Consider the following 25,507-nt stretch of genomic DNA (forward strand, 5'->3'; position numbering starts at 1 on the left):
AATTCTTCAAGGTATTATCATTGATTAAAAAACCAACCTTAAAGAAACTATATCCTTTGATTCTAAAGTTTGCTTATACTTGTACCTTTCTCCATTAGTTTTATGCCTAGAAAGAGTTATATTAAGTTACCTACATTTTCTTCTAGTATTTTAGTGGTTTCTATTTTTGGAGTAGGACTTTATCAGGAATTTGATTTGGTACACAATATGAAAATGAATTATATAAAATAATTAGAAAAGGTTGTCATTATATAACAGATAGATATTAAGTAAGACATGTGTATGCAGCATAAAATCATTTAGCTCAAAGTCTAGACTAATTTGTTTTCCAGCTAGGGAAATGATTAACTAAACCCAGACCAGAACCTGCTTAATGATTAGCTCCAAGGAACCCATGAAGTCAATCCTTTTTGTAATGCATTTCTAGAAACCATTCAGATTCTGTCTTAGAAATGCCTTTATCTCTGGAGGGTCTTCAAATTAAAGACCTCTTTTTAATATTCAGTAGTTCTGTCAGTGTAAGATCTAGTTCATTTTGCACTGGGACTCAAACAGAAAAATTAACTTTGAATGGAATTTCAAGGCAAAACAAGGCAGCCTAGACTCTTAGTTCTGCATTAGGGCAGACCGAGGGGTATAGCTTCATTTCATTCCAGCTCAGGGAGGACTCTGGTTCCTATCACTCCTGGTGCTGATTCATCATCAATGACAGGAGCCAGACAGGGCCTCTATAGGAACACCCTGGCACATTCATCCCGTCAGCCTTTCTCTAGAGCAGTCCAGGCACTTATGTCAAGACAGACCTTGCTTGACTCTGATCACCTCAGATTCCTGGGGGTGCCACGAAATTGGTCCACTTCAGAGATTTCCTGATCAGAGAAGATCTGGGAATGTTCTCATTTTGAGTTTAATGTCTTCAAACCAAACAAGCACACAACAAATGGAAAAAGAAGGTAAAAGTGGTATAATGTTTCACAAAGTAGACAATTATCCTTTGAACAATCAAGAATTGGCTGTAATAAAATTCTTAATATATAAGAAAGACTTTTTAAAAAATTGTCAAAATAAACTCACCTGCTGGAAATGTGAAATAAGAAAACTTGTTAACTTCTTTTCACATGCTTGTCTGCTAATAATAGTTCAGAGAAGGGGAAAGTGTCATGCAAGAGGGGAAATCTTTCAAATGTGCTTTTTTTCTCTCTTTTATGATTAATTTAAATCTTCAGGGTAGGAATTGTCTTAACTAAAAATCACTGAAGATTCAAATCTTCATCTTTCTCCTTGAAAGAAATATGTATGTGTGTATAAATACACACTTACATACATACATATTTTCTGCAACACTGTCTTAATGGATTTGGTTTGGTGTCACTACAAAATTAGAGTGGGTATAGAATAGCATGTGCCACATAAATGAATCCCCACCCCAAATTAAATTGCATACTGTTTCTCATGGGATAGCCATTTTATGTTATGTTAAAAAATAACTTTTTTGTAATTTTATGTTATGTTAAAAAATTTTTAAAAAGCTCATATAGGAAGTTACTTATCAAATTTTTTTACTTTTTAATACAATCCCCTTCATTTTCTGGTTAGAACTGACACATGTAGGCTATATTCCAATTTGTGTGCACCCTCCCACCACCTCTTCACATCAACAAAAAAGTCAGTTTCCAAGACAAGAAGGCATTAAAACTGTTCAATTCATTGTTCCTCTTTCTTGCACTTTTTGCTTCATGGAGCTCTAGAAGCCTTCCACGCCATGCTATTAGGAAAGCTACACTTGATTTTTTTTATTATTAATTTTTTATCAAAACTTATTGATTGTACATATTTGTGGAGTACAGTTCTATTTCAATACATGTATACAGTGTGTGATGATCTAATCAGGGTAATTAGCATATTCATCGTTGCATAACTTAATCATTACTTTGTGATGTGCACATTTGATCTCTTCTAGTCATTTGATAACATGCAATAAATTATTGTTAATTACAGATTCCTGAGTCAACTGTACACCAGTAGAACTTATTTTTTCTATCTACTTGTAATTTTGTGTCTACTTATCCGCATTTCACTAACGTTTTGTCAAATGTTTCTAAGTTCCAAGCCCTATTCAGTCATCTTATTAAACCTTAAAATCTTGTCCACGGAAACGATCAAGTCAAATGGAAAGTCTTACTACTGCTGTATTCTCCTTTTTCACTAAAATTGCAGTAGGAGTCTTTTAAATCAAATTTTCTTTCAGTTGCAGAAATGTATGAGTTATTTAGTGTATTCAGCATGTGTGGTCTATGAATACCTTGAGATAGTTAAATTTTCTAAAATGTCTTATTTGTTCTTAGAAGTGTTATTTTCACAGTCTTGAAGATTGAGTAAATATTTCCAAACATGTTGCTATTCTATTTAATATAAAAAGAATGCTTAGTTAATTTTCCACTAGAATTTTTTACCTGATTGCAAACATGAACTTTATATTAAATGTTCTAAAATTGAACTGCTTGCATCCTTAAAAACATAAACCAGAGAAGTTGCAGTGGGGGGTGTAAGGCAGAGGCAGAGAACAGGGAAGAGGAGACACAATCTTTTGTTTCATGGACTAGTGATTATTTAATTAACTAACTTATTGACAATCATGAACATAAAAAAATGTGTAACTAAGCAGTTGGTTATAAACAGCAGTTGTGAAGTCTACTAGTAGCAGTGATAAGGTTAATTGGGAAAATACTCCTTACAGAGATTTAGCTGACAGTGTAAAAGGGGAGATCATAATTTGCAAAGCTGAACTTGAAGACTAGTATTTAATATAAGCCATAAAAATCTTATCACTTGTCTGAAGAATGGCATATCAGGGTATAATTAAAGCAGCAGGATCTTTACAATTAATGTTTAGTCTTGATAGCACATTTCATAAGAACATTTTATATAATGGGTGGATATTAATCAAAGTACATAGTGTGGGAGATGGTATTCACTTTAAGTTAATAAAGTACTGCACAAAATTTTTGTGCTTTAAACTAAAAATAATTCCTTGACACTGTTTAGCTCAGGCAGATACATGTGAGGTATAACTTTCACCAAAATTCTCCAAGGACAAAGTATTTTTTCATTATTTTGTCATTTGAATGTTTTAAAGGTCTGGAGAGCAATTCAATTGCTCAGAGTATTTTTAAAGTCTCCTCTGTAAATATTTAATATATATTCCTGAAACCCATGCAAGGTTATGTCATATTCAGCTCACCTGAAAGACAAAGAAACATTTGCTACTCTAATGTTAAACAGATCTTAAATTTCTTAAGGTCAGGGCCCTTGTCTTATATTCATGATATCCCACGTAGCAATTTTCCAGGGCTTTGCATGTAATAGGTACTAAATTTGATACTAAAGATTTTCTTTTTTCAATTACAGAACACAATGTTTCAGTTACTCAGTGAATACTAGAATTTTAAAACATGAAAGATAAAATTATTAAACTATGAGCATTAATTTTAATTTCTTTCTAAGGTCAAAGATTAACCACCTCGAAACAACATAGCCCCAAAACAATGATCTTTTTATTAAACAGGGAAAATGTATTCCAAGAGAAGAGAATAAAGACACATTGTTAGTATATTTCAGAAATAGTTAACGTGTAGTTTGGCTGGAGAATACACTGTCACAGCATAATGGCAGGGAAGGGGAGTCCCTGAGCGGGGTGGAGAGGTAGGAGAGGCCCACGGAGTCAAAGGCCAGGAAGAAGATGCTGTGTTAATTAGAGAGCAATGATAAACATCCCAAGTTTATTAGCAGAAGAGTGGTAATGACCAGAGTTGTACTTTCATCTGGCTGCAGGATAGGTTTAGAGGATAGATTAGGTTTAAGATAGATTATCATTGGGTAAGACAGGCAGTGGGAAGCCAGATCAGGAAATGAAGTAATTCTTGAGACCAGCAATGAGAGCATGAAGTAGGCTGATGGTGTTGAGCAGGTAACAGGAGATGCTGCCAGAAGGAAGGTACTTTACCCAGTCTTGCCCAAGTTGACGGTAAAGACTTTGTAAAAGGAAGGACTGTAAGATAGATAAAAAGTGTTCACTTTTGGCAATTGAGACCCTTCAGGTTTCATTAGCAGAAATGATACATCAAGAGAGTGATAGCTTAGAGGGAGAATGAGTTTGGTGTTTGACACATTAGATTTGAAGTGTTTGTGAGACATCTAAACAGAGAAAGTTAGCAAGTTAATGCAAATGTCAGGGTGGACATATAAAAATGACAATTTACTTATTTACTAAACTCTGCAGGACACCTTAGTAAATTAAGATGATTACTCAGTCATTCATTTATCATTGATTACTTATTTACTCAACACGTTTTCTGAGCACTGTTTATGTTCCAGACACTGTTCTAGGTTTCGGTACTAAAGATAATGAACTGAAAAAACAAATGGACCAAAACACAAACAAACAAACGTATGTATAGACATACGAATCTCTGCTCTCAAAGGGCTAATCTCTGAGGTACTGGTGTGGCAGTTGGGCGGAGAGAAAAAGGAAGGACACAAACAGAATATTAGGTAGTCAGAGGTGCCTTGATGAAAATAAAATAAGGGTATGTGATTGAGGGATTCCTTGGACTGAGTGGCTCTGTTTATTTAAGATGATATCGTAGATGGAAAAATTTTAGAGATAACATTAAAAGTAATACTTATGTTATTGAGTAACTATTTCTTCTAAATATTTACAAGGGAGAAAGGACCTTCTGAATGAATATTATAATTTTCCCTTGCTTCAAACTCCTTACACTAGAAAATACTCTTAAAAGAGATTGTAAAGTGAGTTGTGGTTATAAATCATAGATTATGGTGCCTCTCCAGGATGAGCTCTTTGTTGTCATCATAATAAAAGATGTGCATTTGTTTCTATCACAGAAGATTTTTGTATATACCTAAGTGAAACTGACATATTAAAAAACAGCTTAGCAAGCAAGGAGCCAATCCCAGGCCTGCCATCATAGAGTAATGCCACAGATCATCTTGAACCATCTTCTCTTCTCTCCTTGTAGTCTTCCCCGCTGGCATTCTGCAGCCCCCCTTCTTTAGTGCCCAGCAGTCCAACTCGTTGAACTATGGGGGTATCGGCATGGTCATAGGACATGAAATCACCCATGGCTTCGATGACAATGGTAAAGTGCAGTTGACATTTTCTTTTGGTTGAAACATATCCTCATAAATTTGATTAAGAGTTATTATAATTTATCAATACAAAACCACATTTATTCATCTATGTATCATTGGTCCAATTTTCACCACACTTTCAGTGTTCCCTTTAGATTGTTGCTTAAGAAGATCAAAAATTTCTAATAATGAGGTAAGCAATGTGTGCTTTACATTCTGAAATAATATAGCAAATATTTATATTGAGAAATACTGTGGTATTTGTCAACACCAGTGATAATACTTGGTTTTATCTTCTGATTGTATATATCCATGTCCTTGTCTTAAAATCAAATGTAAAATCAGAAAGTATTTCCTATCAAAGTGCCTGTAAGTCTCTTAAGCTGCTTGTGGTCAGGGACTTTTTTTTTTTTTTTTTTTTTTTTTTTTGCATTTTATACCTAGTACCTAGTTCAGGCTCTTGCAAACAGTGGGCACTTAAATGTTTATATGCTGCCCTAAATGGCAAAGTAGACTTAGGGTTTCCATGAAAGCTGAAAGGAAAAGAAGTAAAGACATGAGCTATTTAAAGAGGTGATAGTTGAAGCTATGACAAAGATTAGTTCACAAGTGGAAGGAAAGTAGAAAGAGAACAATAGTGAAAGAATAATTAAGCCTTAACTAGACCCAACTTTAGAGTGCCAGAGAAAGAAAGGGGACAGGAAGAATACAATTTTTAAAAAGACTTAGGGTCTGTTAACTCAATTAAACTGTGCAACAATCTTGATAGGTATGTACTAATCCTATTTCTGTTTTTCAAATGGAAAAAAATAGAGGCACGTAAAAGACTTGCTCAAAATTACAAAGCTAGAAATTGGTGGAATCAGGATGTAAGTTCAAGTAGTTTGGCTTCATAGCTATTTTCTTATTCACTACATCACAGATAAATATTTAAAGATGATAAAATTAAGTGTCAAAACATACGACATATATATGCAATCGGACCTCAAAAAGGGAAAGATCAGTGTAGTTCAGGTTTGGCAGGAAAGCTCCAGGAGAAAAAGGAGACTTTTTCTTTGTGCTTGATGTACAAGGAAACTGTGAAACCACAGTGTCTCATGTGGGGTCTGTGAATTTGAAATGAATGGCAGAATAAAAATGTTGACCTTTTAAAAATCTCAAAATATCAAGTGAAAGAGACTTGATTCAACTGAAAACCATCCAACAGAAAAAGGCATAATTTCAGGAGTGTTTCATGTGGTGGCCCGCTCTGAGATATCAAGAGCCAAGTGGCTGAAATATCTAAGTCAATACCCAGTGAGGCACATTGGCAAAGAAGGTTCTGGCAGTGCAGGCTTCACCAGCTCTGTGTGACGAAGGATACCAGTTTCTCTCCTCATCTGTCCAGTTTAATGTTCTCTCACACAGCACTCTATGAGTCCTTGCACTTTGAATTAAAGATGTCTTATTGTAATTCTTGTTAATATATAATAAGTTCCTATTTTGCTTAAATAAATATTTTTATAGGCAGAAACTTTAACAAAGATGGAGACCTCGTCGACTGGTGGAGTCAAGAGTCTGCAAATAACTTTAAAGAGCAATCCCAGTGCATGGTGTACCAGTATGGAAACTTTTCCTGGGACCTAGCAGGTGGACAGCACGTATGTTGTTAGCATTCTCTTGCAAAGTTTTAGATATGTTCAATCTTATGTCAATTATTGGTGCTTTTCTTAATAATCCTAATAAAGAGTCTTTTTTATTTTCTTACCAGCTCAATGGAATTAATACACTGGGTGAAAATATTGCTGATAATGGAGGTATAGGCCAAGCATACAGAGTGAGTAATAATATTTTCTTCCCATTTTAGTGTTTGGAGTATTTATTTATTATATTTGATCATTTATGTAAGGCCTGTCACAAAAGACACATATAATATAAGCAGTAAACAATGAATAAAAAATGGAAAATATGTGAGGAGAAAGGGGATTGTAAATAGGCTAACCGTAAGGGTCAGTACACTTGACATGATAGAACTTAACAAAAAGCCAAGGAGAAGAGGAAACACAGAATCTTATATCAATGGAAATAAGGAGATGTGCAAGTTCCACAAACAAGGCAACATTTTTCTAGGAAATAATCCCCGAAATAATTTTTTTAGAAAAGTTGTTCCATAAGGATTATTTCAGGGCCATTGATCAGTGGAGGGATAATAATCAGCATAAACCCAGGCATGATATTAAACCACAGCCCATTTACAGTAAGGGACTAAGGTGATATGGTTTCAGCATGTGACCTTGAAGGTGACCAGACTATTATACTCAGAGAAATGTTGTCAGTGGAGCACCCCTTAGAAGCTCATTTAGCCTTCCATTCATTCTTGCATTCAACAAATACTTACTGAGGGCTTTACTATGGGCTTGGTGCTACTCTAGGTGCTGGAGCAGTAGTAACGAACCCTCCATAAAAGATGTCACTATTTGGTGATCTGAGCAAGAATTAAAGGATGGTCTGGCATGCCATGCATACAAGAAAAAGTAGGAATTTTCACAAAGTGGTAGAGGAATGATGGTCTTGGAACCCACCAGGAGGAGTAAGGATGATTTTGAGTGCTTCTCTCAACCCTGGGGTAGCCATGTGACAGAGAATGAGCAGAGTCTACCTAAGATGGTACAAGGACAGGTGTCCCTAGGTCGAACCAAGGCTTCCCTAAGCTGAGGGTGAGTAGAATGTTCAGTGACGTGGACAAGGATTTAGGGTTGTTTGTTCACCATAGAAATTTGGGGGTTAGAGGAGAGGAGGAAAATATTGGTGGCTGGTCAGGGAAGAGGAAGCATGAGAGCAGTGTAGGGAGAGATGACTCGTAGGGCATGTGATTCGACAGTGACCGAGGATGATGAGAGTATGAGGCTTGGGAGAGTAAGCCAGATACAAGGCTTCCAAAAGAAAGAGTCCCAGCTACTTCCTGGGGGATGGTAGATTGCTGCTGCTCAGTACGCTTGGTAACTTTTTACATTGGATGCCAAGTATTGTGCATTTTACCACTTTGGGTGCTGTATATTTTTTGTTTTTCTATAAGTATTCTTGAGCTTTACACTAGGATACAGTTAAATTCCTTGGAAATAGTTGGATCCTTTTAGATCTTGCTTTTACCGATTGTTGGGTGGGACTGGGACAGTGCTCATTGTAGGAACGATTATTCCCCATTGCTGAGGCAAGACCCTACCGTGTGAATCTCGAGGTTCCCCTCCTCACCCTGTTCTTCCCCTACCAGTGGGTGGTTTGCTCATGCCCATCTCCAAATCAGTGCTAAGCTGAGTACTGGAGGGTGACCATAGGTGATCACTGAAGTTCTCTTTCCATGCAGCTTTCTCCTCTTCAGAACCCTGTACTCAGTGTCCCTGAACTCTCAGCTTCTCCTCAATTCAAGGAGTCCCCTGGGCACTGAATGGGTTTCTCCTCTCCACGTGTGGCCTGAAAATTCTCAGGGCAATAAGCTGGGATAATCATAGGACTCATTTTGTTTGCTTACTGTATTAGTCCATTTTTGTTGCTTGTAACAAAATACTTGGAACTGAGTAATTTATAAAGAAAAATAAAATTTCTTGCATATAGTTTCTGAGGCTGGGAAATCCAAAGTCCATCTGGTAGTGGCAACAGTGACCCAGGGGTCTCACATTGCAAGATGGTGGCAGCAAAGAGAGCAGAGAGAGAGAAAGACAGGCTCTCCTCTTCTTTTAGAGCCCTCAGAACCACACCCTTGACCACCATTTTTAACCCATTCATCACTGCATGGTCCTACAACCCAATCACCTCTTCAAGACTCCACCTTTCAACTACCATAATAGGATTCCCACCCTCTTAACAGTCACAGTGGGGGCTAAATTTCTAATACATAAAACTTGGGGGACACAATTCAAGTTTCAGGGAGTTTTGGGGGTACGTAATTTGATCCACTTCATTTACCATCTCTCAGACATCATTCTCCTTTTGCCTGATGTCTAATGTTGCACAAACCATTGTTTTATATATTTTGCCCATAATTTGGTTGTTTCAGTGGGAGGTTAAACCATCTAGTGCCTGTCACTCCATCTTGGCTGGAAATGGGAAGACACTGGCATTCTTAATATTCCCCTGGAAATTGTAATATACAGCCAGATTGAGAATCTCTGCTGTAAAAATCTAGCCAGAGTCTGAGCTGGTGGTATTTCTAGTGAGATCCTTCATCTAGTGCAAATATTTCATTACACTTTGAAAATACATGAATTCTTGCATGTAATTCTTTCCCCCCCTGCTAGATTATGAGCTCCCTGAAAGGGAGAAGGCTCAAGTCTTCCCCGTGTCCCCAGCATCTTTACATAATAGAGGCTCAATAAATTTACATTGATGGCGAGTAGGAAGAAATGAAATATATTGTCTGCTTATTTAATTGGTCACCTTCCTTTGTATTAAATTGGAAATTTCTCAGAGAGTTTGTTATCAGTCCCTTTCATAAGTATATTTGGTAGGGAAAAACTACATTTTTAAAATAGTATCCATAAATCTTTAAGAATTAACACTTTTTGCCATTCAAGTTACCTAAATTCCTTCCTCCTAAAGTAACTGAGATTAAGTCTATTTTGTCTTGTCTTTAGGGGGCCACAATAATTGCTAATCCTTACCTTTAGACTCATAGGATACTAGGTCTCTAAGAGACCTCAAGAGAATCTCTTGATTTTTGGCAAGGAGCACTCAAATGAAGTCTGGTATGAGTCCACTTTACTAAGAATACTAACTAAGCTAAATATAGCAATTGCAGACTCCCTTGGCAATCCCTTCATCCAAGTGGCTGAACCTATCTGTCTGTCTGTAGAACAACAATAGATAAGTTTTTCATCACTTATTGAAGTCATTCATTTATTCAACTAACATTTTTTGATCATCTGACATGTGCCAAGCTCTTGTCATCTGCTGGTCAGTATCCTATTCTTTCCAGAGCATTTGTAAATAAATTCTAATTTTCTTTCTAATCCATGAAATAGTTGTAGGTTGCCATATCTAAATGTATTATTATGGCAATTTTGATATAAAAGTTTAATTATTTGGTTAAACAATCTATAGCATAGGTTCATATATAAATTTAGAAATTATAAACATCATGTTTCTATTTTGTTAACTGCCTAGGCCTATCAGAATTATATTAAAAAGAATGGTGAAGAAAAATTACTTCCTGGACTTGACCTAAATCACAAACAGCTGTTCTTCTTGAACTTTGCCCAGGTATTATATCTTTCTTAATTGATAGATATGAAAATCATTTTGAGTTATAATTTCACAGTAAGTTAGATATCACATGCTGAACTTTCTTGTTTTAATCAGTTGTGGCAGAGCATTCTACTTGACTGACTTCATTGTTATAACAGATTGTCAGATCCTATTAATGATAAATAACTATGTTTTTGGTTGCCTATCATTGAATTTAATTTGAAGAGTATGAATGGTTACGGAATGCAGAATTCCAATTTAATTTTCCTCCTCCTCCCCTCCTGCCACAACCTGCTCAAACAAATAATTCTTTATTGAATCTGAGCACACTGCTTTGATTTTTCTATTCTATCCCTAGGTGTGGTGTGGGACCTATAGGCCAGAGTATGCGGTCAACTCCATTAAAACAGATGTGCACAGTCCAGGCAATTTCAGGTATGAACAGCAATCAAGGTACTCCAGTATGGGTTCCATTGCTTCCACGTTTGGAATTTGTTTTTTTTTTCTAACTCTGATTCTATACCACTTGGAAATCCAGTGTTTTTTTTTTTTGAGGGTCACAGACAGGATCAACAGAACACATCTGGGTAGTTTACACAAGCATAGGCTTGGCTGCTTTTTTGCTCAGAATGTATGTGTCCCAGGCTCAGTGAGTGATGTATTCCAACAAAGATGTCACCTCAGAACAGTGGCTCTATATAAAGCTAGCACAAAGACATTTTTAAGAGTCTGTGAATGGTTTAGGCCTAGAACAATGAGTTCCAAATTCGAAAGAAAAATTTCCATTCAACATAAAGGGAAACTTTTTACTAACTAGAGGTTCTCTAAGATAGAATAACATTATCCTTCAATCTCCAGGAGAGAGAATACTGAAGAGGTAAGAGACTAGCCCATCACAATGTTAGAGAAAACGCTCCACAGAATGGAAGATTAAGTTAGAAGATTCCTAAAGACCTTCCCAAATTAAAAAATCTAAGAGAAGAATGGATTAAAAGTGAATTACTCTAACCAACATTTGAATATTAAATCCTAGATCCTTGAGTATCTATTTTAGGACTGAATTTCTAATGCTATCCCTTTCCCATGTACTATATCACTAATCTCTCATTTGCTGCTCAGCAACAACACCTCTCAGGTAAGAAAGTATGAAAAAAAAAAAGCGAAATTTTGTAGGGTAGTTGGAAGATGGAATTTGTGAATAAGAGAGAACTAATGTGCTAAATTTTAAGAGCCCTACACAAAATGAGAGTGAACATACTGCCCCAATCATTTGCTCCTGCAGAAAAACACATTCAATTTTGAAACAATAAAATAGTGCATTTAAAAATTAGAGAATTTACTCTGCTTGTTCTAGGATCGGCATTGTCATCATCGTCATCACCGTCTAGCATTTGCCTTAACAGGTCTTTTAAAATTCATTCACTCAACAACTGTTTATTTTATGCCTTGTTGTCTGTGTAATCCAAGTTAAATTTAGTCCTGCTAAAATTCCCAAATCAACTGCTTTTTAGGTGATGAGTAACAAAAGTCGCTGGATCAATTTCCATTATGGTTTATCCAAGAAACTTTTAATTTTTAAAAGTTGTCTTTTTTCTTGCTGAAGTCTTCAGAAGTTAAGGTATGAGAGTCTAATTCTGAGAATAGTAGAGAGCATTTATAATCTCACACAAACCACCAGACAGTTTAATTTGTCAAAGCTTTACCATGTATATCCCCATGAACTAACACATTTATCCATACAAACCTAGGTAAATATGAGTAATTTTACTATAATACCTGATACATCTGCCATTCTCTGAGAATAAGAGATCACAAATTAATTTTTTGATGGGTAAAGTTTGTCTCTTTTGAGTATTAACATTTTTATGTTAACCATTGGATTAAAATTTCTTTAAAGTACATCATCTTCCTTTCTGCCTTAACAGAAAACTTAAATCATTTTTTATGATGCAGACTATTTTTATGGTCATTAATTATGATTTTGATATTTATTAATTTAGTGAAATCCTCAAAAGCTATATAGTGTGGGAAACTATTCCTATACCAGTGGTGATGCTCTGTGACTTCTCATTTTGGCTTTTTGTTAGGATTTTTCTGTGTGTTTGTTTCTTCCCTAGTTCTCTTTCCTGTAACTGTATTGCTGTCTTCAGCCATCTTCTTCTCCCTTCTGGTTAGCTCAGAAAAAAAATCATGACACTTACATGGTAAAAGTGAATGCAGATTTTGAAATAAGAAAAACTTAAGCTCCAGCCATGATTCCACCATTTACTGTTACTTAACCTCTGTGCCTCAGTTTCTTGATACGTAAAATGAGGATTAATTTATCATGAAAGTTGCTGGAGTATTAATGTTAATGTATATGAAGTGCCTGTTTTTTATGTGTGTGTGTTTAGAAATTAGTGCTAGGGTTATTTTTAGATAAAAGGTATGAACAAAATAAGAATTCCTATGAAAAATGTTTATGGACTTTGTAACATTTTCATATCAGCTGACAGTCACTTGTTGCTCATGTCTTCTGCCTAGTTTAGAACGTCAGTAATCAATTGCTGGTTAAATGATATGTACGTAAGTATGTAACTTTTCTACCCCCAATTTCAAACTAAAAATAGTATTTTATTGTAAATATGTGAAATTATTTGTATCTTTAATTTTTTTAATTTTTTATTTTTTGGTTCTGGCTCCAAAGATGCATCTTTGACTATTTTTCATTCATAATAAGAGAAGTCTGCGTGTGTGTGTTTAAGGGTAAACAGAATGCCAACCTTTTGTCAAGGAAACTATTATTTTCTCTGGAGGTAAAAGGGATTTCCTTGGCAAAAGGTTGAGGTTACATTTAGTTTTGGAAAAAGGCTGCTTCCTGGCTGTACAAAGTAAAACATTTTTTAAAGAACATTAAAAACTAATAGATATTGAGTTGCTATTTAAAAATGTATGTGGTGGTTTGTGTAAAAATATTTCTGAAATAGAGGGAGATTTGTAACCTTATGCTTAAATAGACACTATTAAAAATAAAAGGCAAAATATATCTGATATAAAGCTGAATTTATAAAATATATTTGTTAGGTCTAATCTAGAATTGTGTTTTATTTCCTAACTAAAGCCTTATATACTTTAAAATAAACTTTTTAAATCTTTAATATTTAAAACAAAAAACATTTCCGCTTGGATATTGTAGAAATTGAATCCACAATTTAAATATTGACTTCTTTCTGGAAATCCAGTTTTGGTTAGCCATCCACAGTCACTTCAGGGAATGGTTAATTTGTTATAATAATATTTACCATATAATCTATAAATGCTTTTCCAAAGTTATTTAGATATAATATTTCTACGTAATATATAAGGGCCTGATAACTTTTTGAAGCAAGTCAAAACAGACAAAGTGATTTAGATCCTTAGATTGCTCAATATTATTTTCCGGTCAGAAAAAAAGGGCACTTTATAGAATTAATATCACTATCAAGGCAAGAAGTGTTTTTCATAGCCTAATTTCTAATATTTCTGAAAGAATATTCTTTCTAGTGTTTTTTTTTTTTTTTTTTCGTGACCGGCACTCAGCCAGTGAGTGCACCGGTCAGTCCTATATAGGATCCGAACCCGCGGCGGGAGCGTCGCCGCGCTCCCAGCGCAGCACTCTACCAAGTGCGCCACGGGCTCGGCCCTCTTTCTAGTGTTTTATGTAGAAATTTTCAACTAATATGGCTGTTTTGTTTCTTTTTATTCTATAGGTTGGCATGCTTAGGCTCAAATCTTTGAAATACTGATGTTTCCTTCATGTACCTTAAATATTAAATTGGTTTGTGATATTTTATAAATGTCAGCATGGATTTTGGTGAGCTTTATAGAATTCCACTTAGCACCTATTAATCTTTAGCTCATACCTAGGACTCTTTTCAGGCATTTATTTCCTTATGAATGTATAGTGGTATATATGCTCATCAACGTGACTTTGCTTTGAACGAATTATAAAAATTAGTTAATGATAAAGATTGGGTAGTTTATCCATGAATGAAGCTAGTTAACTTTGTAACCAAGTCATTCATTTAAAAGAAGTAAAAAAGGTTGTCAGAAGACCCAGTAATTGCAAAAAACCCATTCACTAACTCAAAAATCCAGTTTCTTGCAGGCAGGAGTAGTCAGATATGTTATAGGATATAAAGTCCATTCTTTGTCATATGATATTCAACTCCAGATCTCTTAGATGTTTTTAATACAAGTAATTATTTGCCAAGGGAAAAAACAGCAGCAGTACAATAACTTATTTTATATAATAAAGTAAAAATTTCAAGTAAGTCACCTTAAGAAATAACCAAGTCTTTATTATCTTCTGTTATTAGAAACACAAACACAAGAACTATATAGTATTCATATAGCATGAAATTCATGTAAGTATTCCATGTAATATTAATGAAATATTACTTCACTCTTAGAAAAGGGATTTATTTTATTAATAACGTATCTGCTTTTCAAAGTAGATTATTCATATCATCCACCCAAAGATTTGATGTTATAAACACCAAACATTAATTAGAGTCCTAGGAAAGTAAGTGAAGCCCTGGTGTGTTGTTGACCTAATTATTCAGGATCAAATTCTCTAAGTGAAGTGTTTGGATGGAAGGAGAGGAGATGGAGTGAAGATGGAAAGCTGACTGCACGTTAGGTTGAGTGTTTCTGCCTTGCCAACTCCCAGCGGTGTTTTTCAAAGACTTTTCTTTTGTGGGTTTTTTTTTGTTTGATTGTTTTTAATTTCTTTAATGTTTTTAAGAGAAATGTAGAATTAAGTCATAGGTTTGGACATTTTTACTGAAGTACTTATCCTCATATGACTAAGTCTAAGACATAATCCTTTGAAAAAAATTTAATAAAATAAAATTAAAAAATGCAGCTCTCCCAGTCAGTGACTCTCAAATGCTTACCCTGTTGACCAAGGAACTTGCTCCCCAATATGAGGGATGCCCAGGCCACCACGATGGCTGTTCCTTAGCCAGTATCCAGGGCTGCCTGAATTGGGTAGAAGATTGAATTAAATGAATTAAAGCTCCTCTTTAGAGTCATTGAGCCTAGTAAATTTCTAATTTCTAAGATCTTTTGATTCCTACAGTCACTTTTGACTATGTTACAGAAATTAATTTGTTCTTTTTTTGGCTTTTGAACAATAGAAATTTATTTCTCACAGTTCTGAAGGAAGGAAGTCAAGATTGGGGTGCTAGCAGGGTCAGGTTCTGGTAAGGACCCTCTTCCAGGTTGCGGACTTCTCATTGTATCCTCACGTGGTTGAAAGAGTAAATTTGTTCTTGAACATTTAAGATGTAAGAAAGGGGACACTTTTTTTTTTTTTTAATCAAATTATTCAAGCGCTAAGTTCCTAGCCTAATCTGGGAAGTAAGATGAAATTTCAGTAGTTTGTCAGTGTACTTACTTTCTAGAGTTATAGAAATCAAAAATCCAGTCATCACATGGGCATGTAAATTAGAAAATAGCCTCCAACTCCTGCCTGCCATGGTCACTGCTGGGCTCCTTACAGTCTGAGCACTCCATCTGGAGTCAGGTGGCTCCTTTCCTTTCAAGGGTCATGGGCAAGGGCCTCCAGAGCCTGCAGTCTTCACGTTCAGATTCCCCAACAGCCACAAGCCATCCTATCAGAGGTCTTCTCAGGGTCCTGCTCAGAGTGTGGGGCGTGACCTTGTCATTCACACAACCTGGCATTACTGGGCCCCCAAAGTGAACTTACAGATAAAAATTCCCCAGCTCTGGCCCCACTTCTTATCAACCCACTCACTTCAGGAAAGACTCTTTTCATCTTTAAGATTCCTCTTGGAGTCCTAAAAAACCACCAACCAAAAATGTTTACATCCTCCCTGAAAGACAGGGAGTTGTGGTAGAGGCGGTGGAGGGTTACTTGATGTGTTGCTAGGTGACACATAGAAGTTAGACATACAGAAGAAAGTCAACATGGATCCCTCTTTCCTGGACTGAGAAGAAGGAAAGGAAATGCTTTCTTTCTCTTCTAGTTGGTCCATAGTAGCAAATCAATAGCAGAAATACTAAGTGGTGTTTTTCTACATAATACCTTAGGGCTCCTATACAGGTAATTACAGTGAGTCCTCTGATGCAAATCACTGTGCTGGGCTCTGGAGGTGCAGCAGGGAACAAGATATACACAGTGTTTTGCCCTCCAAGAGATTCCAGTCTAGTGGGTGTGTCAGGAAGTAAAGGACAAATCATTGTAAATTGTGGTAGGTGCTTCGATAGGGGTAGTACAAGTACGTGGAACTAATTTAGACAGTATTCAAAGAAGGCTGCCAGGGAGGGATATTTAAGCAGAGTCATGAAGGCTGAGAAGGAGTTAGCCATGTGGGGACTGGGCAGCAGCTTTGCGGGGAGGAGTGGGGTGGGGAGGAGCTGTAGGCCCTGACGAGGGAAAGTTGGCTTGGCGGGTTTGAGGAATGGAAAGTAGGTCAGCAAGTTGGAGCCTAATAAGGAACAGGAAGAGGAGGCTGGGAGGGTCAGGATACTGGAGGCCATGCAGAGGAGTCTGAATTTTCTTCAAGCCTCGGGAAGGTTTTAAGTAAGAGAATTATGGCATTGAATTTAAATATTCCAGGATCATTCCGACTGCAGTGTGGAGGACAGGTTGGAGGGGACAGAAGAGCTCAGATGTATACACGTTAGTACACCTGCTGCATGTAGGGCTTTCTGAAAGTCAGAATGGGCTCCCCTGGCACTTGCCCCAGTCTTTCCACCTCTGCAGGCCACTTGCCTCTGGGTCCCCCCTACCCCAGGTGAGCGGGCAGCTGGGCCCAGCAGGGATGGGCTGGTTCAGGGCGGCTGCGAAAACATCCCTTGGCTTCATTGCGCTGACCCGCCCCTCCCTTCAGATGCGGCGTGGTGCCCATAGTAGGGTGGACCGTGTTGTTTTGCCCATTGGGGTCAGAGATAAGAAGAAACTGACATTTTGCCAGCCCTTTCCAGTTACTCAGGCTGAATCCAGTTTCTGATATTGAAGGAGTCTTTTGGAAGAAAAGAAAATTATTATCTTCCCTACTAAATTAAATCAACAAATAATCTATTTAAAGCCTACTGTATTTAAGTTATTGTGTGAGCCCTTTCATGATATAGTGAGAAATCATGATTTTATTCTTTGACCAAACTCTTCTTAAAATAATTGCACCTCCAAATATGAATTATTCATTTATTTTACAAACACATACAGAGTGTGTTTAAATTAACTCCCCATGAGAACCTTAAGATGCAAGTACTATTACTATATGCATTTTACAGATGAAGAAACTGAGGCAGAGAGGCTGTGTCACCAGGATGCACACTATGCAGTCTCTCTCCAAAGTCCGCGCTCTTAACTCCTGTACTTCGTTACCTCTCTATTGAACAAGTCTGTTAACGAGAAGGATCTGACTCATTGTCCCAGTTGTTTTGTTTTTTGTTTCTTCTTTTAAACTTTAAGTTTGAAATTCACTTTCTTGGCCTGCATAGAGATTCTACAGGGTTCAATGCAGTATGGACGTGAGTATCAAATGCGGATGGTGACTTTTTTCTGTTTGTTTCAAAGGATTATTGGGACTTTGCAGAACTCTGCTGAGTTTGCAGAAGCCTTTCACTGCCTCAAGAATTCATACATGAATCCAGAAAAGAAATGCCGGGTTTGGTGATTTTCAGAAGAAGCAATGCAGCCCTTGACTAGACTTGCGGACACCGCAGAAGTGGAGAAGTCTCCAGCCGAGAGAAAATGGCCCTAGCAGTCACTTTGGTTTTGGGGATAATTAACAGAGATGAGAGCATCATAATACAGATGAAATTAGGTTTTCTAGAAAGGGTACGGAGGGAGGAAGGGGTCCTAAGGTCTATCAAATCAATCACTTCCCACTGTAAATGCTTATTTCTAAAGATAATATTTTCATTCATTTCTGTTTCTCGTATGGTCTGCTGGTTTGATGTTGTCCCTAGAAAACAGTATCAACCCCTTGAGGTAGATGGGATTCTAATCAAAGGGAGAAAGAAGATGTTGAAGAATACACCTGGGCATCAGAAGAAGAGCAGTGGTGACATGACGTTTAAAACATGTCGCTGAGGCTCTTACTTTTACTTGCAACATGTGTCCTCCTTCAAAACCCTTCCAAAGAATCTTATGCACATGGGGCCTTGGAGCTTATAGTTTTAAACTTATTTTGCCATGCCTCTGTTACTCATTCTGCAACCATGTTATTTTAAGCACTCAGGCAAAAATGAATGTTTATTGTACTCGCTTTGACTGATACTGAGATTCTTTGAGGACCCTTGCAATTTTCTAATCAATTTCTTGCTCGCTCGCTCTCACAAACCTTGGCCTTTTTAAGAGATTTTTGGTAATGTATAAATAATAATTTTTATATTTAATTAACTACATTTATGACTAAGTAACTGTTATTATAGATGATGATTGAACATTGAAGTTTCAGACCAAGATATGTAAAGTGATGTAAAGGTGAAAATGTGAGACATTTTAAACTTATCAATCATATTGATGAAAAGCTTTAAACACAAACTTTGGGGCAAAAATTGGCATTAGACAGTTGTCTAGAGATATGTATTACTTGTGGTTTACAAGCAGGATTTTCGGCATTAAATCTGTCCCTGATGGTGGCTACGATAGAAGGACAGAACTACATCTATGTAGCGCTGGATCTGCTTATCTTTTCAGGTTTGCCACCTGATGGAAACATTTTGATAATAAATTGAAGTTGTGAGCCATTACTCACTAGGTTTGGGTGCCAGCTGTCTAGCTGTAGGAAGTGCGGTTCTGAACAGCAGTGAAAGGCCTCTGGTGGATCTGCTGCTTCTACAACTCTCAGTCACATAGAGTTCTGAAAGGGGACTGTCTAGTCCCTGATAGGAATTCTTCTCTTGAGGCTTTCATGTTTCTCTCTTTTCCTGTCCTATTGGCTAGTTTAGTTCATTTCATTACCTGATTAAGATTTTACAAAAGAAATGCACTTCCAAAATTCTTATTTTTCCCAACAGAAGATGAAAGTGAGGGAATTTTCTTCCAAAATATAGGTGTTGGTTTTGCTGCCTCTTGAAAACTGCCCATATGCCTTTAAAAAAAAGTTATTGAAATATAACATATATACAGAAATCGCATAAAGCAGGTGTACAGCTCAATGAACTCACTCCAACTGAACACAGCCCCGTAGCCAGCACTTATAACAAACAGAACATTATTAGCATCCCAGAAGATCCCCTTATCACTTTATTTTTCTAAAGACAACTACTGTTCTGACTTCCAATATCATATACTAGCTTTGCCTTTCTCTCTTTTTTATATGAATAGAATTAATCATTCTGTATGCTTTTGGTCTGGCTTGTTTGTCTCAGGCTTACACGTGTGATATGCATCTATATTGTTGCGTTGATTGTGGATCTTTCATTCTCATTGCTGAATAATATTCTGTTGTGTGACTGTACTCCAATTCATCCATCCCTTTGGTGTGGGCACTTGAGAAGTTTCCAGTTTGGGCTGTTACGAATAGTGCAATTATGAATATGCTTACATATTACCATCTTTACTTGAGCCTTTAATGGACTTATTTCCCCTAGTCCTTCTGAAAATTATTATAAATATTGAAAAGATAGTTTCAGACTAATATGAATATCCTTAGCCTTTCCCAACCACCATTATCACAACCACCATTATCATGGATAATTCGAGTATACTTAACATCTATATTTCCTTAAAATAAACTTAAAACATACCTAAGTGATATTTGTAGTTGCAGTAATAGGAGTTTCCAGCTCTGAACCAAACAGCTATTTCTTCTGAGTTCTTCTATTCCCATCCTGTCAGAGTGGGTAAAGAGTGACTAGTACAAATTATAAGAAGCCACTGGATTCCCCACTGCTAGCTCTCTCAAACATCAGGCTCCCATGCCTAGGGAAGAGCAGCTTTCCAGTGCCTAGATCCCCACTCTCTAGACATATAAGATTTGCTGAGGTGAAGGGTAAATCAAAGTCAGCATGGTGAAACCTCTATCCTTCACACATCCGTGTACTCTTTTTGAGGCATATGGAGGCTTATGATCTCTCAACCACCACCAGTTGTTTGGAGTTGTCACATCATATAAGACATATCTATAATCTCACTCATAAATCTAGGTCAACCATGGCTGAGTTCTGGTCAAGGAAAGAGAGTTTAGCAACTGAGTCACGATGGGTTGGGAGCTGATGTCACTAAAGAATGAAGATGGAAAGAACCTCTTGGCAGTACCTGTGGATAAGGTGTCTGCCCCCATAGTACAATGTCCACATGGATTCTAGGTGCAAGGTGGAAAGGATGTTATCCTGGGAGAAGAGTCCTTGTTCTGGTCCTATTCTGCCACCACTGTCAAGGGGACCTGGGGCATTTGCGATGTTTTTTTGGATCTCTGCTTCTGCCACCTAAGTAAAAGAGAATTAGATTCTATCAGTGGTTCTCAGGAAAAGGAGTAGGTGTCCAATGCTGCCTTATCTTTAATCCATTCCCCCAGTAAAGAACCACTCAGCAAGATAATCTCAAAACTCCCATTTTTAATGCCTGTGTCCAATTAAACCACATTTTAGTCCAAAGAACAAGAACCAAGGATTTATTGAATTTGCGTCTGTGCTGCTGTTCGTATTAGGAGTTTAGATGGGGCAAAAGCTGGCTAGTTTTTTCAAAAGTATGTATCATTTCAGTTGCCACAGAGGGAGCTATCAAAGTAGAAGATGCCTGTTATTTGGAAAGAAAATAAGACTCCACTCTGTCAAAGATGGACAGTCAGAAATTTATATCAGGTTCCAGACTCAAAATGCAAAATAAAAACATTTTTTATACTATTGTTTTTATGCCTAGTCAACTCTGTTCCAACCTCCCTGTAAACCTCCACCCCATTTATGTCTTGAAAAATGTTGAGACTAACTGGAGCTTTTATGTCTGTGTGATCTTACACTCCTGCTAACTTCAAATCGAATCTTTTAAAAATGAATGATAGAAACTATTTTGCCATTTTTTTTGTTTGTTTGTTTTTACCACCCCTTTTTCCAAAGATAACCATTGTTTGCTGATTGCATTTGTTTTCAGAAGTGAAGTGAAATGGTTGCCAAATGTTACAGGAAGTTGCAAGCATTAGCAGATGATTTAGAGAGCCAGAAGTGAATGTCTCTGTGCACTGTCTCTGGGCTGAGGAACTTGACCTTTTGTCTGATCAGTCAGAAAGAGGAGTCACATCTGACTGGTGTCAAAATGGCACGTTTCTTGCATTCTAATCTTTTCTCTAACAATTTTTTTAAAATTTCAGCTCCTTTGTATTTTGCGTTTTCTCTAAAGCAGTGAAAAACACTACTGTCATTTTCAACTTCAGACAAAATGCTGTGTTCCTATTTTGTTTGATAGAAAAAATCTTCTCAGTTGTGCAGAGGAAGCATGGCAGAAAAATATGCATTTCTCCTGCTGGAAATGATGATGGGTCCTCAGCTTGGGAGTGTGGATAAAGACTGGAAAGTCTAGTGTTTATGCTTAATTTTTATTCTCCTGAATTTCCTTTCCACCCACAAACTAAAAATTTTTGCAGGTATCAGGCATATTAACATTTGATTGCATTCCTATAAATGTGCTTGGTATATCTCTAATCTGATCATCTCAAATTATAATAAATCCTAAACATTTACTCTATGTGCAGGAAGACACATATGGGGTCGAATACCTGGTTTATCATGTACCTTGGTGTAAATCTTTTACACATGCCATAAATGCTCTATGTCCCTTGAAGTACAGCACCAAAGAGGTAATGCTAAGATTTTCATGGCAGCTTTATAATACCAAAGAAATAGGGATACAAAAACTAAATAGCAGAAAATGTTTAGATTTGTTAAATGAAAATACAAAAAAGACACAATGTTGAATATGCATTATCATTTCAACTATATTAAAGTACAGTTACATAGAAATAGAGTTGGAAGAATAAATTACAAAAATTAACCCAGGAGTATCTCTAGGTGGTAGTATTGTAAGTGATTCTTATTTTCGTTTTTTGGTTTTTCACATTTAAAATTTTTCTGTAATGGGAAAATGTTACTCTTAAAAAGTAGTTTTTAAAATGTTACATAGAGGAAAGGCAGGAAGTATGGAAGGGAGGGGAATGAGGGAAAAATCGACCAAAAAAGAGAAATATAATTTCCATGAATTTAAGGTTTGTTAATTCATTTAAGGGGCTATTCAGTTTGGTGTCTTAGGCAACTTAGACCCAAGGGACCTGGTGCAGTGGATTTTGGTCAAGAGTCTCCCCCTGTCCCTCAACCCCCTTGTACCCCCCACAGAACAGGCCAGATCTCACAGTCGATGAGGTCGGCTTGACACTGCTTAATACAGAGTAGAGGAAGTTGGTGGACCTTCCTCTGACTTTGCTTGAAATGGTCCTGTGAGAACAAAGCATGTGCTCTAGAGGGCTTTTGGAGTTTTTTCTTGAAAATGCTAAAGGGTTGACTGATCCAGCCACACTCTCCCACCTGGTATATCCTCCAGGCAAACACCTGGCATTTGCCAAACCCTGAGCAGGATTAAGGATACAGCCTAAGTCTGTGCAACAGAAACCAGCAGATCATATGGTGATCAGACCTAAGTGTTTCACCTGGTAGGCACCATGGTTTAACTGGAGGTCAGATGCTAAGATTTAGAGGTCGAATAGGAAGGAGACAGAAGGTTACAGCTAATCCCAGGTGACTCGCTGTTTTTATATGCTTGCTTGTTAAACTTTGGTTGCAAATGTGAAAATTGAACTTACACTAGGTTAGCCAAAACTGGAGATTTTGTTGATCCACATTACAAATACGGAGTAACTGGGCCTTCTTTCCATATGTCTGTTTTCACAGACTGGCTTTCTCCAAAATAAAGCCATGTTGGTCAACCATAATCAGGCTCAAAGAATCTCTACTTCTTCCTCAGAAGAACAACATTCTAACTACAGTACACACTTGACAAGTCCTAGGGAAAAAAAACCGAGTTGACTCATTTTGGAAACATGCCCCACCCCTGTGGATGGGACATAGGGAAGTGCGGAGGTTGTACAAATTGTGAACTTTGATCCCCTGTGGAGTCAAAGGGCAGTTTCCCCCCAAAAAGAAAAGTACTATTGCTGGAAGAGAAAGGAAAAGAAAGAGATGACCAGAACACCACTAACTTCTCCAATGCATCGCAAAACGTCTCAGTTTGGATTACATTTTGCATATTCAATTTTCAATAAATGTCATATTAATTTTAATTTTTGTTTGACCGAAATGAAGACATTATGCATTTTAGTTAGATTTAATATTTATGAAAATTAAGTCATTGATAAAGGAGGGTAGGACGGAAGAGCAACAATGCTTATTATTTAGTGTGAGTTGGGCACATAATTCAGGTTGTTGGTATAAAGTTTACTTTTAATATATCTAACCTGTGAAGTTAATGTTAGTACCCCAATATTGCAAATGCTGAATTTGAGTTTCAAAAGAGGTTAGCTGATTTGCCCAAATTCACACAGATGATCAATGACAAGACCAAATCGAGTTATGCTGAAGTCCAAAGTCTATTGAAATTTGTTATCAAAGCTCTCTCTACATCAGTATAAAATGAATTTTAACATATCAAAATTAACTCATTATTTATAGCTAAAATTTCTCAGAACATATATCTCTTAAGAAAAATGAATGAAAACAATGTATTTTCCATTTTCTTTATTACTTTATACAGCCTTTGTTATTTTTAAAAGAACAGTATTTTAAACGATTATACCAATAGACATTTATTGAACATTTGCTAGTTCAAGATACTATGTTAGAAGCAAAAATAAAAGTAGTTAGAAAAGAAAAACAAGATATGTTAAATATACTAATTATCCTGATATAAGCATCACAGATTGCACACAGGTATTGATATTCAATGCCGAACCCCACAGGTATGTACAATCAATTGTTTCAATAAAAAATAATAGTACAAAAAAAAAAAAAGAAAAACAAGATAAAGTAGTATTCTTTGGATGGCACTACACTTGTCCACCACACCTATTCACTTATTCATTGATCAAATGTTTGGTACCATTCACGTGTGATACACTATTAGTAGGACCATTAGAAGATTAAACAATAAATGAAAACAGCTAGCTTTTTAATACAGTAGAGACTCTAAAAGATGTACACAAATGAATGTATTACACAGCTAAATGTACAGTATGCCAAGAGATACAGCGAAAACAAAATTCGAGAATTCAGAGGAATTTCCTTTCCTAGCATGCCAAAGACATCCTGAAGGAAGTAACATCTAAGTTGCACTTGACAGTATAGATGGGATTTTGACAATTAAAGAAGGAGGTAAGGAAATATTTTGGCTTAAGGATTCCTCATATACAAAATTAGGCAACCAAAGAGTAAGCACTCCCCAGTCACTGTAGTAGTGCTAACTGGTAGAACACAGCAAAAGAAAGTTGACAGAAAAAAACTGTCGACAGTTAATCAATATTCACAGTTGGCTTTTTGATTTGTCCACCAAGAAAAGCTTTTCTTATTCAGGCATCTTGGGCTGTTCTCAAAGTTTATTCATAATCATTCTACTTAGCAAGTACGTTTTTTTGTATTTGCTAGAAGTTGTGTGATTACATGTTATAAGGATAACATTTGGTCCTATTCCTGGGAATTTAGAACTCTGCTCTCATTCTACTCTTGTTGCTAATTCACTGCACTGAGCAAATTAATTTCTCTGCTTTGCATTGTCTCAGAATTAAAATCAGAGTTAGGATCAAGGCCTTCTCAAAATCAGAAGGCAGGCAGATAAAATGTTTTGCAAACAAAACTCCTTGAGAATGGAGAAAGATATCAGAGTGCAGAGGAACTGGGGCACAGTGTCGTGGAAAAATCTCAATCCAGAGAGAGCCAGATAGACCCGGGGACACTTAGGGTCAAAGCAAAGACCAGGGTTGCACAGTAAGCATTTGGCTCCTCTGTGAGCTTCAATTTCCTCCTCTACAAAATGGTCATAATCACATGCACCTTTCTGGGACGGATACAATACCAGTTGCCAACAGATTGTATTTTTGAGTGCATTGAAATTTAATACCTTGATTGTTACTATGACTTTTCCCTGGCAGTAATTAAGCTC

General features: G+C 36.7%; 1 protein-coding gene across 4 annotated transcripts in view; it reads left to right on the forward strand.

Annotated features, from left to right (window-relative positions):
• Nucleotides 1-23,288, forward strand: part of MME (membrane metalloendopeptidase) — a 94,160-nt gene extending 70,872 nt beyond the window's left edge. For all 4 annotated transcript variants that reach the window (XM_063087633.1, XM_063087643.1, XM_063087637.1 and 1 more), the window contains exons 18-23: nt 5,040-5,159; nt 6,658-6,791; nt 6,902-6,967; nt 10,291-10,386; nt 10,730-10,806; nt 17,939-23,288. In XM_063087633.1, the coding sequence (XP_062943703.1) occupies nt 5,040-5,159; nt 6,658-6,791; nt 6,902-6,967; nt 10,291-10,386; nt 10,730-10,806; nt 17,939-18,038 (593 nt within the window). In that variant the 3' untranslated portion in view covers nt 18,039-23,288. The remainder of the gene's footprint in view (nt 1-5,039; nt 5,160-6,657; nt 6,792-6,901; nt 6,968-10,290; nt 10,387-10,729; nt 10,807-17,938) is intronic.
• The last annotated feature ends 2,219 nt before the right edge of the window (nt 23,289-25,507 follow it).

Source organism: Cynocephalus volans, chromosome 1, assembly GCF_027409185.1.
Source record: "Cynocephalus volans isolate mCynVol1 chromosome 1, mCynVol1.pri, whole genome shotgun sequence".
NCBI lineage: Eukaryota > Metazoa > Chordata > Mammalia > Dermoptera > Cynocephalidae > Cynocephalus > Cynocephalus volans.